Source organism: Osmerus mordax, chromosome 3 (assembly GCF_038355195.1).
Source record: "Osmerus mordax isolate fOsmMor3 chromosome 3, fOsmMor3.pri, whole genome shotgun sequence".
Taxonomy (NCBI): domain Eukaryota; kingdom Metazoa; phylum Chordata; class Actinopteri; order Osmeriformes; family Osmeridae; genus Osmerus; species Osmerus mordax.
In genome coordinates, this window is record NC_090052.1 from 8,919,642 (window position 1) to 8,939,851 (window position 20,210).

A 20,210-nucleotide genomic window follows, 5' to 3' on the forward strand; every position below is an offset into this window, starting at 1 on the left:
CAAATCCTCAGTTAACTGCCTGCAAACCCTGAGCCAACATCACATACCTTGCGGATCAATGCTCCGAGGCTTCACCAACCAAAGCAAACTTTAGATTAGCTGTTGGCCAATAGAGAAAGAGCCTGTGACTCAGCACAAAAGCATGACACACAGTCGGTCAGGTTTGGGGTTCATACACATGCACACAAACACACATACCAGACTGGACTCACTTTCTGATAGAAAATCCAAGAAAACACACACATGATTGGTAGAAAAATTCCACTCATGCTGAAATGCTGATAGAATAACTGGACTTTTCTCCCCTTGTATGTTTGCATGCATGTGTGAGAGAAGACAGGGACAGAAGAAAGGGAAGTGTGTGTGTGTGGAGGGATATTGTGGTGTCAAAGGTTCACCCCCCATGATAAATAAAGTCAACTATCCTTCAAATAAATAAGAAGACCTCTAGCCCCCTAGAAGCATTATGATGATAAGTTAATGCATGCACTGCTTGTTGTACTCCCTATGGAAAAAGCATTATTCAATGTAATATAAAATTTACTAAATTTGAGCTTAGTACATTTAATTAAATTGATGAATAAATTGACACAGATTTTCTGCACAACTCGACGTATACATTTTAAAATCCAGATTTGTATATTCACATACTTATGGACAACTTTCATATATGTAAGTGTGCTTGTACTTCCAGTTTGTAAGTATACATATAAGGTGTGATATTTTTTCGCTTGGGCTTGCTTGCAGTGTTGACGGAATGGACGTTTGAATGGTGGTGAAACCTTGACGCTTGACGCTGGGAGCTAACTTTTTAACCCTTGTGCTGCCTTCGGGTCACATGACCCAAAGCTTCATAACGAACCACCGTTGTGTTTACCCAATTTTACCCAATACAAAAACAAATAAAAAGAATTTTCTTTTAACCTTCACAATGTGGGGGGTCTGAGACAGCCCGACGGTTAAAAGAAAATGCTTCACTTTGTTTTTGTATGCAGTAAAGTTGTCTTAATACGACGGTGGGTAACAATGGCTGATGGGTCAGAATGACCCGAAGAGAACACAAGGGTTAAGGGCCTCAGCTAGAGAAAATAATACTGAACTTTAGACAGTCAATGAGACAAGGGTCTCGATGGTGGCTTTGCAAAGACTCTCCGAAGTGAGAGCTTCTTTATAGATAGAGAAGGTTTCAGAACAAAAATGAACAAGTAAATATGATGTCAGGCCACCAAGAACATTATCAAGGCAGGGCTGCAGCACAGGGCTACAGCACACATTAAAGCTACAGATTAAAGAGGAAAAGTATCTTCATGAGAAGTGATCACATCCAGATACCTTACCAATAACTTAACAATCCCTTTCCTCACAGTAAGTCTGAAATAGCAATTGTGACATGTGACCGATTATGAAAGAATGCACAATGTATTTCATCAGAACTGGACTTCTGGAGTCATGTCTGTGATGGAACTGAGGGACGTGTTAAAATGGCGACAATTTATGATGTTCTAAAAAACTACCGTATTTCTTCAAATAAACACCGCCCTCGAATAAACGCCGCACCAAAAATGAACATGAACAAAAAAAATGAAAACAGTTATTTAATTGGTTAAATTAAAACACTGTATTTATTACACAAGTAAATCACAAGTGTACTATAATTCCCTCAAAGCACTGGTAGACACAAGTGGCTTTCTTGCTACAGGTTTATTTGAAGCTTCTTCTCCAAATCCACTGTGAAAACTAAACACACAGTATAACGAGAAAATAAAGACCACATTAGCTTAATATGAATATACAATGACATGCGCAGCATGTAAATAACATTCACCAAAGTAAAATACAGACACAAAACAACATACCTCGTTGGCTGCATGCTGTACACAAGGGAATAGAGGTTTCCTTAGATCGCTAACATCAGCTATAACAACCTTAAACTTTTATCGGCACTGTACTCTTACCAAATAAAGTCACATAATTATATTGAATGCAATTATATAATTCTAAATTATGACATTGGTTGAAAACAAATGATACATTATTATAATTTAATTGCAACAATTACATGTACAACATAGCGAGGTAACTGACTTCACCATTCGCAAATTCGCCTTTCATTAACCCCAAGTTCGCATTTCGGCCTGCTGCTTCAGATTTCTACACAATGTAGGCACACGCGCGGCTTCAATTTTACACTAGGCTTTGTGTTTGACCTCCTTGTCTATTCTTTGTTCGTCTATGGCCGCACTGCAGCTGCAATTCACTAAATCTCTTACTAATTAAACGCCGCTCTCGAATAAACTCTGCACCAAAAATGATCATTGTGTAATAAACGCTGCAGCGTTTAATCGAAGAAATACGGTAGTAAAACCATGTCAGTGTTGATATTCCTCAGGACTATTTTGTCATTGGAGGACATGAGAGCTTGGAAAAAGATGTCTGTTAAAGCCTGGCTGTTAAAGCATCCTATTTATGGCGGTAGGCATCCTCCATTGAAGGTAGAAGGGAGGTTTACCAGATTGCAAGTACACACCTATACTATGTGAACAGTGGCACGTGCATGTGTGCATGCGCACACACACACACACAAGCTCCTATTCTATTTTATGCCTGGAGAATGTCCTACCCCGTGACAGGAAATATTTCAAAAGCAGGGATTTAATTAATCCCATCAAATCATCCCATTTCCTTCTCCCTCAATCTACCATCATTCTCTCTCTTTCTCCAGAAAAGGGGGATTAGAGAGAATATCGGGCCCCCAGGGTTAAAGTCTCCTATTACCAGGACCTGCCTATGCACATCCTCGTCTTATGACTCCTCATACCTTACTATTTCCTACTATGTCTTTTATCGTCTCTCTCCCTCCTTAACTTTGACACAAGATACAGTCAATCTATGCCTTAGCTCCACCAATGCATAGAATACACTTGTCGGACAATTTTGGACTCACACAAACACTGACACAAACCCACATCAAAACACAGTACAAACAACAGCAACACAACCCTACACCCACACAAACTTGCATAACAAAATTAATGATATAACTGCCATGTGAGAGTTTGTTTTTCTATCCTAGTGGGGCCTGACCATTCAATCTCATTCAAAATTGTGTTCTCTCTACCCACTTATCCCTAACCTTAACCCTTAATTCTGACAATAGCACAAATTCTAACCCCTAAATCCCTCTGGAAAAAGCATTTCATAAACTTGACCTTGTGTCACAATGTCAAGTTTTTCATGTTTCACTAGAAATTTGTTCCCCGCAAGGTTAGATAAACAAGGCCACACACACGCACACAGGTATGTACAGTACTGTGAAAAAGTGTTTGCACAAATAATTTAGAAACCAAAGCAAAAATGTTTTAAGAACTAATGAAAATGTCTCTCTACATTGCAAGACAAGTAGGCATCCAATATTTACAAAAATCTTGGGTGCCTAAGACTTTGCACAGTATCGTATAGTCTAGTTTCATTTGTATGCAACACACATGCACATACAATTTCCCAATGCACACACCCACAAATACGCGTATACTGTACTGAGTGTACAGTGCATTGTCATTTCAGCCAGCACATTGCACACCCAAAAATCTTACACAGACATCTGTAAACAGTAGGGAGTCAGGTGGCTGAGCGGTGAGGGAATCAGGCTAGTAATCCGAAGGTTGCCAGTATGATTCCCGGTCATGCAAACTGACGTGTCCTTGGGCAAGGCACTTCACCCTACTTGCCTCGGGGGAATGTCCCTGTACTTACTGTAAGTCGCTCTGGATAAGAGCGTCTGCTAAATGACTAAAATATAAATGTAATCTGGCTTTTGCACATTTTCTCATGAACATCTCATCACATTATTTGTGTGTAGTGGCACTGGCTTGCTATAAGAATGCGCAGAGATAAAAGTTTGAATAGCATAGGATATCTTGAGGATAGAAAAAAGGGAGCAAGACAGAAAGAGAAAAAGAGAGACCCATCTGCCACTCTTTGTGCATAACAGACACATAAATACCCTCTCTTTCACACATGATAGCACAAGTGAAATGAGCAGGCCCTGTTTTTCTGACCCGAAGTTTGGAACATTCTCCAAGGTGTCAAAGAGGCCGTTGTAACATGTACAAACCAGCTTCTCCGGCAAAGCAATAAGAGCACAGCGAATATTTGTGAAACACGACTCATAAGCCCTCAAACAGTTTTCCATGAAGAGCAGAACTGGTAAAAGGCATTTAGGAGTGGAAAATTAGGAACAGTGTGAGACAGTACAAATCTTATCTGATCAATCATACTAGGGCTGTCCCCGACTAAGATTTTCTTTGGTCGACCAAGACTCGACTAAACACTTCTGAAAATCGACTAATCGAAATTTGAAACGTTTTTTTTTTTTTTTATATAAATGTCACAATGTTTTTTATCAAACCCTTTTGTGTGATGTTTTACCTCACTGTTTTAAGAGATAATATCAAAGAAATACATAGCTTACGTAAGAAGGGAGATTGACAACTAGACAAACATAAATGTACAAACATTTTCCCGATCTGACTCAATGTAGCTGCTGGACATTCCAGATTCAGCCGCTATAAAATAAGCTAATTACTAAGTCTCGTGTCACCAGTCCTGTTGTTACCGAATGCCGATATAATACAAAATGCCTGATTGGTTATTATGTATTATCTCTTACAGTGTACTACAAATTAAAAATATTGTTTATTTAACATGCAAATCATCAGAGCGCGCTGATCACTGCCTGAAAACGTGCAGCATGCGAACTTACTAGAAGCCGAGTGGGGAACGGTGCAACAGAGAAATATTTTGTTGTCTTGGCCGGAGAAGTTAATGTCATTCGAATTGGATGTGATTTTTATAATAGCCATATTCATTTTTCAACCCAGCGCGTTAGCATGAGCGAAGTAGAGCACGGCTCTAGTAGAGCACAACTTACGTTTTTCAGGTGGTAGGCTACATCATGTTCGACGTCTAACTATGACAAATAAACCACTGTTGGCAGAGTTTGCATTCAACTTTTTCGAGTCACCCGGTACTTTGTAAATGTACTTTAATGAAATGCTGCCATACCACAGATTTGTTTGCCATTTTGACTAATAACACCGACAAAGTAGGTTATGGCAGAGTTTGTAGTTCGGCAGCCAATTGTGCTCGTGCCGTGTGCAAAAAACCCCAAAACAAAGCGCAGATTAACGAAAGGGAAAACAGTAACACTTTTTCTTTTAAATTATATATTTTTTGAGTTGCTTTATTTGTCTTAAATAATATAATATACAATTTCTGTTAGCAACCCCTTGGTGGAAGCACGAGGAGGCAGAGGGTTCTCACTGATGTCTGACGTAGACACCGTAAAACTATACAAAAGAATACACAAATACAACAATGTCAATACACACAGGTTATAGCACAAAGGAATTAACGTTACTGTGTCCAATCCCGACCGGTTTTTAGCTAACATTCTGATAAAATGCCACTTCAAATATTGATAAAAATGATCGTATCACGTTTTCAGCTGATTTACTGATTTCACGTTAAGCTTTAACTTCTTACCCTTCAAGCTAAATATTGTTAATTAAATAAAATTAGAGTTAGCTTAGCCTTTACTAGAGCCGGTAAAAAGACGCTGGCGCCGGTAAATTAGCCGTGCGCTACCCTTGTCCAAACTAGACCGCACTTCTATCCTCGTAGTAAACACTCGCCGCTGTTTTTATGGGGATATTAACTTGATCCAGGGTCACCAAACTGACCATCAATGCTGTCAACATATCCGGGGACGTAGTTATGTCCTCCACAATAAGATATCACGCTTCAACATCTCCAAACTATGCGATAAAATCTCAATTTGACTGTATACCACCACCTGCTGGATGTTTTGTTGAACTCTTCTCAAAGTTTGATAGCCCCCATCCCTTCCTCCCCTCGACTACAGATCATGTCACACATGATCGTGTATTTTCATTGGCTAGACAAAGTAGTGTTAAGCTAGCGTTGAAATACACTCATATGCTAACCCATATAGTAGCAGTACAATGACAACACAGACACACTTGTCAGAGTAAAGATCGTCGCCCAAGTGTCGCCCGAGTGTCGCCGAGTGGTCTTTCGGCCAAAGTAACTTTCCTATATTATTTAGACATGTAAACGTCCATATATGTTCATGAAATTTGACACGTAGATTGTTTGGTATGCCTAAAATAATACTACTTACACTTTGCTGGCGATCACAAAAGAAAATGCTGGCAAAAAGACCGGAAACTGTCCAAACCCCGTTCGGGTTTGGACAATAGGAGTTTACGGCGGTCGGGATTGGACACAGTGAAGTTATGTCTCGAACGTGTGCTGCTAGCAATTACATATATAGCACGTGCGGAGGTAAAATATTACAAAGAAATAAGAATAAGACAAGTTTGACAAGTTCAACACATACATATATTTTCATTTAGCAGACGCTCTTATCCAGAGCGACTTACAGTAAGTACAGGGACATTCCCCCGAGGCAAGTAGGGTGAAGTGCCTTGCCCAAGGACACAACGTCAGTTGGCATGACCGGGAATCGAACTGGCAACCTTCGGATTACTAGCCCGATTCCCTCACCGCTCAGCCACCTGACTCCCAGTTCTTTCTCTTTCGATAGACTGAGAACCGGAAAAGTGGTTTGTACGTGGTTCGCAAATAGCACCACTGCGGAGCTGGACTAGTTTGAGAACCAAGTAAGAACCGCTTGGGGCAGGGTTACCGTGACCAACAAGACAAACAGAATCCTTTGACCGCCATTGCTCTAAGTTTTTACAATTCATATTTCAGCAAAACGGTACTTGCAAATCAGCATCTGAATTAAAATGTAACGAGAAGTGGGCAGTGTAGTTGCTGAATTCTTTTTATTTTATTGATGAAACTGCTAATTTGTAAATTTGCTCCAACTTTTCGATAACCTAGTTAGAAACTAGTGCAGGCACTAGTTGCTGTGTTTTATCATAATCCTATCAAATGAGTGAAATGACAAACACAAACGTTTTGAGCTATTGAGCCTATATTTAACACACATGTAGTACACAAGCACTACACAGCAAAAGTTTATAAAATGTTGCGCTGATAATGCCAGTGTTGTCATACTGCTGCGAGTCCAGGGTGTTGTGCAATAGCCAAGAAAACACGCATCTCAACCTTGCGTTCTTCGGATTGATAAACAGCCTTTCGAAGGGCTCTGTTTTGTGTTTGACGCTGCCGCGCTAGCGTTGCTGGGAAAGATGAGATGTATAGTGACGTAATGACGTGGCTCTGTGGTGGCTGTCTAGCCCGTGGAAAAGCAAACCGGTTCTTAGAAGGCTCCGTTCTTGAACCAGCTCCGAACTGGCTCTAGCACCAGCTCCGAACTAGCTCCCAGTTCACTTTGGTGGAAAGGGGGTATTATAGGGTGTAAGATGTGTAGATTTTTGGTACGGCGTGTGGATTTTGTAGAGGTAAAGAAAGTTGAATGGGTTGTGAATTTTGTATAGGGTGTTAAATGTGTGGATTTGGGGTTGGGCGTGTGTTTTTTGTGAAGGTGTGAATAATTTTTTATTAATATTTAATATAATAAAGTTTTGTGTAACAAATTATTAACGAAGGAATTATGTAATTATTTTGAAGAGGTATTGTCTTTCTCTTTCTCACACACTCACTAATACAAACACACATGCACATTGTGCACACATACACTCAGAGCAATATGATCTTTACAGGAAACCACAGTGCTCTACAGTGCTATCTAGGGCTGTCCCCGACTAAGATTTTCTTTGGTCGACCAAGACTTGACTAAAACGTCTGAAAATCGACTAATCGAAATTTGAAACGCTTTTTTTTCCACCAAAAAAAACGTACAAACATTTTCCCGATCTGACTCAATGGCTGCTGGACATTGCAGATTCAGCCGCTAATAGCCTACTAATAATAAGACTCGTATCACCAGTCCTGTTGTAACCGAATGTCGATGGTATTTAGTATCTCTTACAATGTACTACAAATTATAAATAATGTTTGTTTAACATGCAAATCATCAGAGCGCGCTTATCACTGCCTGAAAACTTGCAGCATGCGAACTTACGTAGAAGCTGAGTGGGGAACGGTGCAACAGAGAAAGATTTTGTTGTCTTTTGTTGGCCAGAGAAGATAATGTCATTCGATTTGGATGTGATTCTTATAATAGGCATATTAATTTTTCAACCCAGCGCGTTAGCATGAGTGAAGTAGAGCACGGCTCTAGTAGAGCACAACTTACGTTTTTCAGGTGGTAGGCTACATCATATTCGACGTTGAACTATGAAAAATAAACCGTTGTTGGTAGGGTTTGCATTCAACGTTTTTCGAGTCACCCCGTACTTTGTAATTGTAAATGTACTTTAATGAAATGCTGCCATACCAAGATTTCTTTGCCATTTTGACTAATAACACAGACAAAGTAGGCTATGGCAGAGTTTGTAGTTCGGCAGCCAATTGTGCTTGTGCCGTGTGCAACATACCAAACCAAAACAAAGCGCAGATTAACGAAAGGGAAACCAGTAACACCTTTTCTTTTAAATTATATATATTTTGAGTTGCTTTATTTGTCTTAAATAATATAATCTACAATTTCTATAGAACATTTAGTTAATTCAGCAATGATGACACAAGCGGGAATCAGATCTCACACTGCCATACGGCAGCTCGACTAAAAAAAATCTTAGTCGACCAAGAGCATATGACCAGTAAATCGACTAGTCGACTGAGCCCTAGTGCTATCAGTGGACTGGACATGAGTTTGAATTTTTTGTTTCTAAAAGTCTGTCAGGGTTTCCAGTAATGAACTTTTGGAATACAGCATTTGTGTATATCGGGACAGCAAAGACAATATACAGCACGACTGCTTTTAATGGAGACAGGCAGGCATGAAGTTTGTGGACGACACCACCCTTATTAGGTTAATCTCAGGTGAGGATGAGTCTGACTATAGGTGGGAAGCTGACCACCTGGTGACCTGGTGTAGCCAGAACAACTTAGAGCTCAATGCTCTTAAGACAGTGGAGATGCTTGTGGACTTGGACTGGAGGAAGAATACAGCCCCACTCACCCCCATCACCCTGTGCGACTCCCCAGTCAACACTGTGGAGTCCTTCCGCGTCCTGGGCACTATTCTCTCCCAGGACCTCAAGTGGGAACTGAACATCAGCTCCCTCATCAAGAAAGCACAACAGAGGATGTACATCCTTCGGCAGCTGAAGAAGTTCAGCCTGCCAAAGACAATGATGGTGCACTTCTACTCAGCCATCATTGAGTCCATCCTCACCTCCTCCATCACCGTCTGGTACGCTGCTGCCACTGCCAAGGACAAGAGCAGGCGGCAGCGTATCATCCGCACTGCTGAGAAGGTGATCGGCTGCAATCTGCCTACCCTTGAGGACCTGCACACCTCAAGGACCCTGAGGCGAGCGAGGAAGATTGTGGCCAACTCCTCCCACCCTGGACACTCCCTGTTTCAGTCACTCCCCTCCGGCAGAAGGCTGCGGTCCATCAGGACCAATACCTCACGCCACAAAAACTGTTCCTTCCCTTCCGCTGTTGGCCTCTTCAACAAGGCCAAGGGACCACACTGACTCTAATGACTTCCTGCTTAAAACACACTTCTTTTTGCACTGCATTACAATAATGGTATCTTGTACATTTGCACCTTCATTTCAGTATGTACACTCTTACCTTGCTCTCTCTTCGGTCCCTGTATCTGCAATGGTACCAAAGCGGGCATAGGGATGGGCACGCATTCCTGGTACATCAACATGGGCGATGTTGTCCCCTTCCTTTTTACCCCGTTGCTTAGGATTCTGCGCTGCGGCAACGCAGTGGCGGGAGCAGCATCGGGACTGGAAAAGGAAGCAATTCTCTGTAGGATGGAGCTCACGCTCTCCCTAACCTCTTGACTGGTCTGGTTCACGTCCATCTCCACTAGGGTGGGGCTAGGTCTGGCAGTGGCTACCTGCAACCGGGAGAGCAGGTCAAGGGTCCGAGGAGTCTGGGCCGGGGAGAAGGGCACCGGGGAGCGGCTCACATCTGGAACAAGGAACGAGCCTGGGGGACAGGAGGGGGGGCTGCGGGGGGAGGAGCGAAGAGGGGTAGTGTCAGCACTGTCCAGGCTGCTGAGGGAGGCCAAGGGACTTCTGGGGCCGGAGGGAGGGCCACCGGGGCACTGGAGAGGGATAGGGAGGCTCCGAGGAGGTTGTACAGGGGGGCTGGCAGGGGTCGGACCCATAGAGCTGCCGCTGGTGCCCACCAGGTTGTCCAGGTCCAGGGGGAACTTGTTCAGGCGCTGGGTCTCCTTGGGCTTGGCTGAGTCCTGGGCTTGGATCTGGAACTGGTTGTGGCCAGCCGGGGTAGAGTAATAGCCATCCTTCCCGAAGAGGCTGGGGTTATGCTGGCGCATGTGGGCAGAGCCCGTCCCACTCCAATTCCCGCCAGCATTGGCATATTTTGTCCCAGGCGACATCCTTCCTCCACCCCCAACACTGCTGCTCCCAACTCTGCGCACCTCTGCCACCCTGCCACCTGCGTCCACCATCTGGAGTTCCAGGCTTGGCATGGATCCGTGGCTGACCCCATGGGGCTCCGAAGCCCTCAGCTCCAAGGGCCCTTCAAGGTTGGAGTGGAACACGTTCCCGTGGGAGGAGAACTTCTTAAGGGCTGGACTCCCTAGAGCCACCTCCCCTCCAACCAGACACTGGGGCTGCTGGGGGTACTGAGGCCTGCCATACTCCCCAAGTGGCAGGGGGCTGGAATAGTGGCTGCAGCCACCACCCCCAAGCTTGTGAAGAGGGGAGAGAGGGGTTCCACCTCCCCCTCCCTGGACAGAGTAGTCCAAGCTGGACGAGGAGCTGTGAAGGCTGTCGTAGTCGCTCCCAGGCCCGGACATGAAAGAGGATGAGAACCCATTTGGGTTGAACCGGCTCTGGAAGGAAGCTGCACGGGCGATGCCGCCATTCCCACCCCCTCCTCCATCAATGTTGTTGTTGACAGCAACGGCGGACCGGTTGGTAGTGCCGCGGTTGAAGGAGAAGCTGGACACCATGCGGCTCTTCAGAACAGGGCTCTGGGCAAGGCTGGGGGAGGAGCCCAGGCTGATGCGCTGTCGGTAGGATGGTGATGAGACACTAATGTGGTGGGAGGGGGGCAGGAGGCCCCGCCCCTCATTGCTCTTATTGAGGAGATGGGTGGACGGGGAGATGGGGGAGGGGATGGGGGAGGTGGGAGAGAAGGCGGGGATGTCGTCCACATCCTCAATGTCGAATGATCGCTTCAGGGCTACAGGGAGGGGGAGGAGGGAGAGAAGGATCAGTGGAACAGGAAGGATGTAGAGAAACATCTATGATGCCATGGCAAACCTTTTTACTCATTTACATTTTTAAGACTGCCCCATTGGGTGTAGCTCAGGAGTACGATTTCAGTAGTCAATGAATGGCCTGTAATTAGTTGCTTAATGAGATTTAATTATAATTATTTAATTTGAGCACTGCAAGGGAATATGATGTAGGCCCATGTCCAAAAGCAACTACTGTATGTCAGCATTAGCTTATCTCTTGAGGTAACTAGAGATAAATGTATGGGTCTAGAGGTAGGTATTCAGTCTAGAGCCGTATTTCTCAACTGGTGGGCCCCAAACCCAAAGTTACCAAACATCTGATGGTGCGCTTTTATTTTGAAAGGTGCACAAGTGTCTATCAAAACTGCATTAGTTATAAGCAGTGCATTACAACTTGTTTAGCATATGAACAGCAGCATAATTAAGCTCAGCACCCTCCTATTAATATATATTTTATAAAACAAATGCCTAAGCATGTTTATCCTGTTATTTAAGATTTAAGGCCTATTCTGTAGTCTAGATTAGAAAAATCTGTGTTTTGGAGGACGATGAATTCGTCTCATATGTTTCAATACTTTTTTTTGATACAGTAACTGACCTTGCAAATTCTCAACACTGAGAATAGTTCAATGGTCTGGAATGGTGTCCTACAAAGTGTAAGGTCACAGGTTCATCTTTTTGCAGGTCATAATTTTGATTATCGGTTTAATTTAACAGGATTACATCATTCAGAAGTACCATATGCAATTTCACCTTGATATGTCAACATATGTTGGAATTACAGCTGTTTATACTTTGGCTGAATCCAACAACAATGGTCTGAGATGGTGACTGGAAAGTGCAAGGTCATAGGTTCAAATCCAGCCTCAATTTATGATTGTCATAATTTGGATTATCTGTTTAGTTAAACAGGATGACATCATTCTGAAGTACCATACACAATTTCATCTTGATATGTCAAAAGATGACTGAATTACAGCTGCTTAAACTTTGTCCCAAAGCTGACGAAAGCTATTACTCTGCCTTTTCTATTCATCCAAATGCAACAGTTGATGTGTAGCAGAGGACAGAGAGGCTGACTTGCAACCACATGCTCTTGAGTTCAAATCTCCATACAGCTTGTTGTTGTTTGCCAAACATGAAGTACTTTTGCTCTCTTGTTGTCCAACTCTTGACCTACTACAATGTACATTTTTATAATATTTTGCCATTTTGCGGAGGAACCTGCATCACTGCTTGCAACTATATTTATTATTATTTTTCCCCTTCTCCATGAAATGGCTCAATACCTCAAAAAGTCCCCGACCCGATTTTTTACAATTTGGTCCAATGATATAACAGGTCACTCACTACTCCCAGACTGCTAATGGCCCACATACGCCCTTAGGTGGCGCTATAAGCCACGCCCAAAGTCATGATTTCCCATGATTTCCCCTGCGCCCAGTTACTCCAAAATGCCAATAGATCAATGGGGTGGGATTGTGTCCTACAAAGTGTAAGGTCAGGTTCAAATCCAGCCAGTCTTTGGGCCTGTCATAATTTTGATTATCTGTTTAGTTAAACAGGATGACATAATTCTGAAGTACCATACGCAATTTCACCTTCATATGTCAAAATATGATTGGATTACAGCTGTTTCAAACTTTGGCCAAATCTAACAATGCTTGCCACAGGAGAAATGGCTTACTTTTTTAAATACAGTAACTGACCACACTCATTCCCAACACTGAGAATAGCTCAATGGGCTGAGACGGTGTCCTGCAATGTGTAAGGTCACAGGTTTGAATCCAGCCACAGCCTTTGAGCATAATGTTGATTATCTGTTTAGTAATGATGTCATCTTAACAAGATGACATCATTCTGAAATACCATGCGCAATTTCATGCAATTTCACCTTGAAATGTCAACCGTTTCTTCACCTTTGTCTCAAAGCTAATACTCTGCCCTTTCTATTCATAACATCCTAACAGATGGTGTGTAGCAGAGAGGATAGAGAGACTGACTTGTAACCTTATGCTCATGAGTTCAAATCCCCATTCAGCCTATTGTTGTTGGCCAAACATGAAGTAGTTTTGCTCTCTTGATCTGCTACAATGTACATTTTTATAATATTTTGCCATTTTGCGGAGGAACCCACATCGCTGCTTGCAGCTATATTTATTATTCTTGTGACATTGAAGTCAATGGCATCCCCTAGACCAGTAATTGAAAAAGTTGTGAAATTTGGCATGTTGAAACTGCAGCACATTAGTAACTATCATACCAAACATGGGCCACTTTAGACAGAAGGTAGTGCTACAGGCCACGCCTCTATTTGCCTAATTTGAAAGTGAAGCTATTTGCACCCATTTGTCCCAAAATTCTGAAATGTATTACATATGCCTTATTTCTCATGAGGAAGAAAAAAGCCTCTAGAACCTATAACGGCTGCCATATAGGATTTTTCTGTACAATAAAGATTTGTCCAAAACGCCACAATTCTTCTCCTCATGAACCGTAGCTCCGATTGACTTGAAACACGAAAATGATTTGTAAGACATATGTCTTTGTATATTGTGATAGGCAATGTGTAATATATTCCAAAATTGTCAAATTATTAACATAAGGTTGAATTTGCACCTGTGGCACATATTTCATGTGTCCATAAATAAGTGCCACATTGCCCTAGGGACTTGATCTGTTCCACACATGAGGAAGACACTACAACATGTTACCATGTGCATGTGCCTTTGCACAACTTCATATCTCCAAAAATGAGTAAATTAAAGGAAATCTCATTTATCGCTAACGCTAAAATATTCTTTACACATCCGCCGGTCAAAAACTGATACTCTGATTCAATCACAAGTTCATATGAAGGCTCTTGACAATGTTTAGTACACAAATCTGAGAAAAAGTTGGATGTAAGATGAAAAGTAGATTTATTGTGAATATTTGAAATATGCATGCTTGGCTAATTGCTAGGGCTTCATTTTCCAAAATGAGGTATCGTTGGATTCCCTGGATCAAGACGAGTTCAACACACTATGACATCATACCCAGTTATATAGATTCTCCGCCATTTGACAATGTTAAGGAAAAGTGTTTTTTCGCTACTCCTCCTACATTTCTTGTCAAATCTTCTTCAAAATGGCCACAGATGATCTTCAGACTAAGCCTCACAAACCGTTTGTTAGTTACAGCGAATCAAATTCAGGAACTTATCCGGCAAAAGGGAAGTGAGGTCATATCTTAGCCAATCTTTGATGCAATGACTCCAAACTTGGTGTATGGAGTCAGGACCCTGTTATTAAGAGAAAAAGGTAGTGTCATTTGAGCTCTAGGGGGGGCTACAATAGGCAACAATTTGTTTTGACCAATAACTGTTGATTCATTTGTCTTATTTAAGTGATTCCTTTGTCTCGTGATATCTTAGGAGATCCCGTGTCTGACACATTTTAATTTGTGATACCAGCCGAATTGATGCGGCCGCCATTTTGAATGAATGAATATAAAGTTTTTTTCACTACTTCTCCTATAAAGTTTGTCCAATCTTCACCAAATTTGGCACAGATCTTCAGACCAAGCCTCACAAGAGATATCACATGGTTTTTTGATTTTCTAAACCGTTTGACTGGTACAGCCAATCAAAGACGTCAACCAAGCCACCATAAAAGAAGTGAGGTCATATTTCACATTGTTTTAGATTTTCAAAACTGTTTTTCCGGTATAGCCGATCAAAGTTGGCGATGAAGCCGCCAAAACAGGGTGTGAGATCATCTCAGGAAATATTTGCAGAATTAACATCAAACTTGATACAGGTGCTCAGGGCCTTGTTCCAAAGAGGTCCACAAAAGGTTGTGTCATCTAACCTCTAGGGGGCGATCCCGTGTCTGACACATGTTAACTTGTGATACCAGCCAAATTGATGCGGCCGTCATTTTGAATGAATGAATAAAACGTTTTTTTGCCTACTCCTACAAAATGTATCCAATATTCACCTAATTTGGATCACAGACCCCCATCACTTTGACATGTCAAAATAGGACTGTATTACAGCTGTTTAAACTTGGGCCAAATCTGACAACAGCTTGCCACAGGAAAAACTGCTTATATTTTTACACAGTAACTGAACACATTATTTTCCAGCACTGAGAATAGCTCACTAGGATAAGTTGGTGTCCTGGCAAGGGCACCGTGTGAGGTTCGCCAAAGACGACGAGCCTGTCATGTCACCAATTAACTGTTTAGCGAGACTGTAAGCCACTGCAAAGGAAGCCAGGTACACCACAGTCGCTAGCTACCTGTAGTCTAGCTGTATAGAGTCAAAGAAATTCCAGAAATCCCAAGTCTCCCGGATGTTCCGGGAGTCTCCCACATTTCCATAGTGGCTCCCTGCAAATGCTATACAATCTCCCAGAAATCAGGGATTTTGTATTTAGAGCGAGCGAGAGACTGTCCAATGGTAGAGACAGGTGCATATTGCGCCCGGGGGGGGGGGGGGGGGGGGGTTGGGATGTCTGCAGTTCTCACACAAATTATCAAAATAATTTTTGATTAAAAAAAATTATGTATTTATGTACAGCCAATCGAAATCTCCAAACAGAAAGTTGTGTCGTATCTCAGCAAATCTTTGATGGATTCACACCAAACTTGCTGCGTGTACTCGGAACCCTCTTCTGAGGATGTCTAAAGTTTCTTCTGGGTCATCTGACCTGCTTGGCCACCCCATTGCTGCTTGCAGCTATATTTATTATTATTATTATTATTAGCTATATAAGCATACAATTGATGTATGGTCAATGTGTTTCTTTCTAAAAGTACACTAAAGGTGCATGTAGAGTAAAAATACCTGAGTGTGTATTTCCTTTTACTTTGAAAGTGTGTGTGCTCATCGAGTGTAATAGTTAATATAAGTTAAATACAGGAACTCAAACTAATGTTGAAGATGATAGAAGTTAAAATAACTCAGGGCCCTTTCTTTAGGGAACAGAAAGGCTACACATTTTTTGCCTCTCATTCACACTCACACTCATACACTGATGGCAGCAGAGCTGCCATGCAAGGCACTAGCCTGCCCATCGGGAGCAACTTGGGGGTTCAACGTCTTGTTCAAGGACACGTAGGCGCATGTTCTGGAGGAGTCGGGGATCGAACTGCCAACCTTGCGGATAACAGACGACCCTCTCTACCCCCTGACCACATTATGTGTATTAAGACACAGATCTAATGTGTAGAGGCAGGTCTACAGACAGGTCTACAGGTCTAGAGAAAGGTATAATGGTGCAAAGCAGGTCTAAACAAGTGTTTCTCTATGGAGGTGGTACCACCAGGGGGTGTTCAGAGAATGTCATGGAGCGTTGGAAGCAATATTTTTGAAAGTATGGTGTTGAGGTCTTCTTGGATTTGTGTGCGTCTGTTTCTTAATGACAGTTAAGTCCTAGTATTGAAGCCACGTTTTCAACATTTTACTGTTAAACTTGCATTTGCCACTGTCATTTGAAGCTTTTTCAAGAAGGCTTTCCATGTTAAAGCTTTTTTCTGATTCACACAGATTTTCCTTTTTCTTTGAAAAGGCGTGAGCTAGGCCTATTACAATTATATTATAGAACCTCAATTAACTTTCTACCTCGATTTCTTTTCAACATGTCTACAGGTCTAGAGGCAGGTCTAATGGTGTAGAGGCATGTCTACAGGTCTAGAGGCAGGTCTATGGATAATCATGGTCTACTCTAGATGTTTACAGCCTAGGTCAGCCTGTGCAACAGTATGAACATCCTAACAAGTCAGACAGAGGGCCGTTAGGGGGAGACTGGCAGGGGTAATTAAAGGCCTTGTTGTTTGATCTTCCTTTGAGGCTGAGATGACATCACCATGTAAAGACCAGGACCCTCATTCCTACTGCCACTGTTGTGTTGAGTGTGTGTGTGTGTGTGCGCGTTTGTCTGTGTCTGTGTGAATATATGTGGTATCACCAAAAGACACCTAAACTACAGTGTTTTATTTACCAGTCTGGGGAAAGTGTTTGTGCAGTGTAATTAATAGGTTTGGATCTCGACATAGCAGAGAGAAATAAATGTAAATTCACAGTGTGTGTATATCACCCAAAAAAAATTGCTCCTGTGTCTGTGCACATACTGTATTATGCCGTATGTCTAGGCAGTACAGCTTGGTGTTGAAAAGCAGAAGTAAAATCTCAACAGGTTTTCTCTGCTGTCCAGTCAAACTGACAGCTCAATGAAATCAGAATCAGAATTCATAATGATGCAATAACACACCGATTTTCAGTTACATGTTCCACTTTTCAGACATCCAAGGTCTGTTGCACACATAGGGCATGCCAAGGACCACTTTCAATCTGCAGTACTAGTGCACAGTGCCCATGATGCAGTCGGTGATTAAGATGTCAGTGAAACACACACATACAGATTCCTTGAAGTATTGATAGTGCATAGTGCCCATGATAAAAAATTGGTGGAACACACACAGATTTCTGGAATTATAGATAGATAGTGCAGTGCCCGTGATGCAGCCTGTGATGACATTTCTCCTCATTGGTTTTGGTACCTATATTTCTCAGATCACAAATACAATTCTCTGTCATCTCTGAAGTACTTGTTCACCTCCACATCTATTCTAGTCAAATTGCTAATGCTGTGGTAGCCTACATTCATGCAAATGATTATATAGCCTTCATTTGTCAGCTGTTTCCTAAGTTATAAATTGCTTATGTTATGTTGATCAAAATGTACTATATTGGTTCTCTGTTAATTTGTCTTAACAGCACAAGAGAAAGCATCACTCCTGTACTGGCCTCTCTCCACTGGCTACCTTTTAAATATAGGATTGATTTTAAGGTTCTTTTATTTGTTTTTAATGCCCAAAATGGATCGGCACCCTCCTATATTTCAGACCTCCTTAGCCAGCCAGCCCTCTTCCTCAATGACCCTTAGGTCGTCCAACAAACTGCTTTTGTGCGTTCCACGGTCTAGTTTGAAGTTTAAAGGAGATCGTGCCTTTTCTGTAGCTGCTCCATAATTGTGGAACAGCCTACCTTTATACATTAGGTCCTCTACTAGTAGCAATGTTTTTAAACCCCACCTTAAGACCTATCTTTTTTCTTTAGCATTTGAGTCTGCAATTGGGTAGGAATTTTTGTTTGTTTGTCATGTCCGAAAATATGTCTAGCTGGTTATATATTTTGACTGTACAGCACTTTGGTCGACATAAGTTGTTTTTAAATGTGCTTTATAAATACATTTGACTTGACTTAACATCTAAACATTTAGTTCATAACAGAAGTCATTACATGCACAATGGTTGTCATGAGCCAGTTGTCATAATTGTATGCCTAATTCACCATACAGCGCTTGTACATTTGCAATGTGCTGGCAGTTTTGAAATCAGTAAACACATTCATTTCTATAACAATTCACTGATATATCTGAAAGTATATCCACTTTATATTGTCATTCTGTTCGCTAGCCAGCCCCTTTGAAAGCAGCTGAATATCAGTTGTAAAAGCAAATTTCCCTATAGGCCTATTCCTTGCTTAGTTTCATTTAATTGTGAATGCCTTTGTTAATCGCATTAGCTAAATCGCGGTAGGCTTTCACATCAGTAAATACATTTATGTAACAAAATTCACTGATACTGAAAGTTTCCACTTTATGTTCTTGTTCTGTTCGCTAGCTATGGAACGCTGTGTTACTCAAAATTAAATAAATAGATAGGTAAATAAATACATAAATAAATATGTCTATGAAATAAACCATGTATTTACCTACATCAATAAATAAATACATTTACCTATTTCAAAATGACGTTTTTTTAAAGACTACATTTATTACGGATAAGTGCTCTACAAAACATAAACTATTTAAGACTTTGTGATCGATGTCTAAGACTGATCGAGCACCGTGTTTGTGTGCAAGATGTAGCTACAGGTAGTATGGGGGTGATTAGTGTCAGGTAATGTTAACTAAAAAAGCTAGCAACCGTCGCTACGCCTAAGGAAGACAATCACTGCCACCGCTACGTCGCTACTTCTCCAAAGCAGACAATCACTTCCACCGCTACGTTGTTAGTTTGCCACTATGTTGATAGCTATGTCGATAAGAAGGCAGCTAGCTACAACTATCTAGCCTCACCATTATGCCATGCCGGTGTCGTACCATTTAGTGAGACCTGAAGTGAAGCCAGACCATTCAAGACATTACCCATACCTTTGGATTTACTGTTTCAAATTGAAAAGTGAGGCGATCGTTCGATTAAAGTCAAGTTTCTTAACGCTTTGTCAATATTGGCAATGAAAGGTTGCAACTAACCATGACGTTTCCAGACCAAGACCCATTCAACACGGTACATAACACCCAAACCCAGATATTATAATTTATGTAATTCTTCAATATTATATCAAACCACTAGGCTACCACTGGACTCGTTTAAAAAAAAGTATTTTCTTTTTATTCAACAATAAGAATACCAATACAACAAGTCATCAACAACATTGACAACCATAAATTAAAAATTAAAAACCTGCTGTCATGTCAAGTCTGTGTCAACTGCCATAAAGTCCACTTCCTCCATTTACTGTCCATCTGTGATCCGGTCAGCCGTAGCCTGTGTGCCAGTCTTTCCATAATATATATTTCCTCTACTGTGTCCACCCAATGGGTCTGAGTGGGTAGATCTTCAGTCCTCCATTTCCTTGTAATGGCCTTTTTACCTGCAACCATGAGTATCTTGAATAGATCTCTGTGTAAATACACAGATACATCATCTCATGATTCATAAGAAATTCGTATCCCAGAATCTCTTGTGTTATCCTATGGATCATTCCCCAAAACCCTATTATTTTGTGACAATTCCAGAA

General features: G+C 41.8%; 1 protein-coding gene across 3 annotated transcripts in view; it reads right to left on the minus strand.

Annotated features, from left to right (window-relative positions):
* The window catches only part of septin12 (septin 12), a 225,460-nt gene that overhangs the window by 161,608 nt on the left and 43,642 nt on the right, over window positions 1-20,210 (minus strand). For all 3 annotated transcript variants that reach the window (XM_067232401.1, XM_067232400.1, XM_067232402.1), the window contains exon 2: window positions 9,703-11,298. In XM_067232401.1, the coding sequence (XP_067088502.1) occupies window positions 9,703-11,298 (1,596 nt within the window). The remainder of the gene's footprint in view (window positions 1-9,702; window positions 11,299-20,210) is intronic.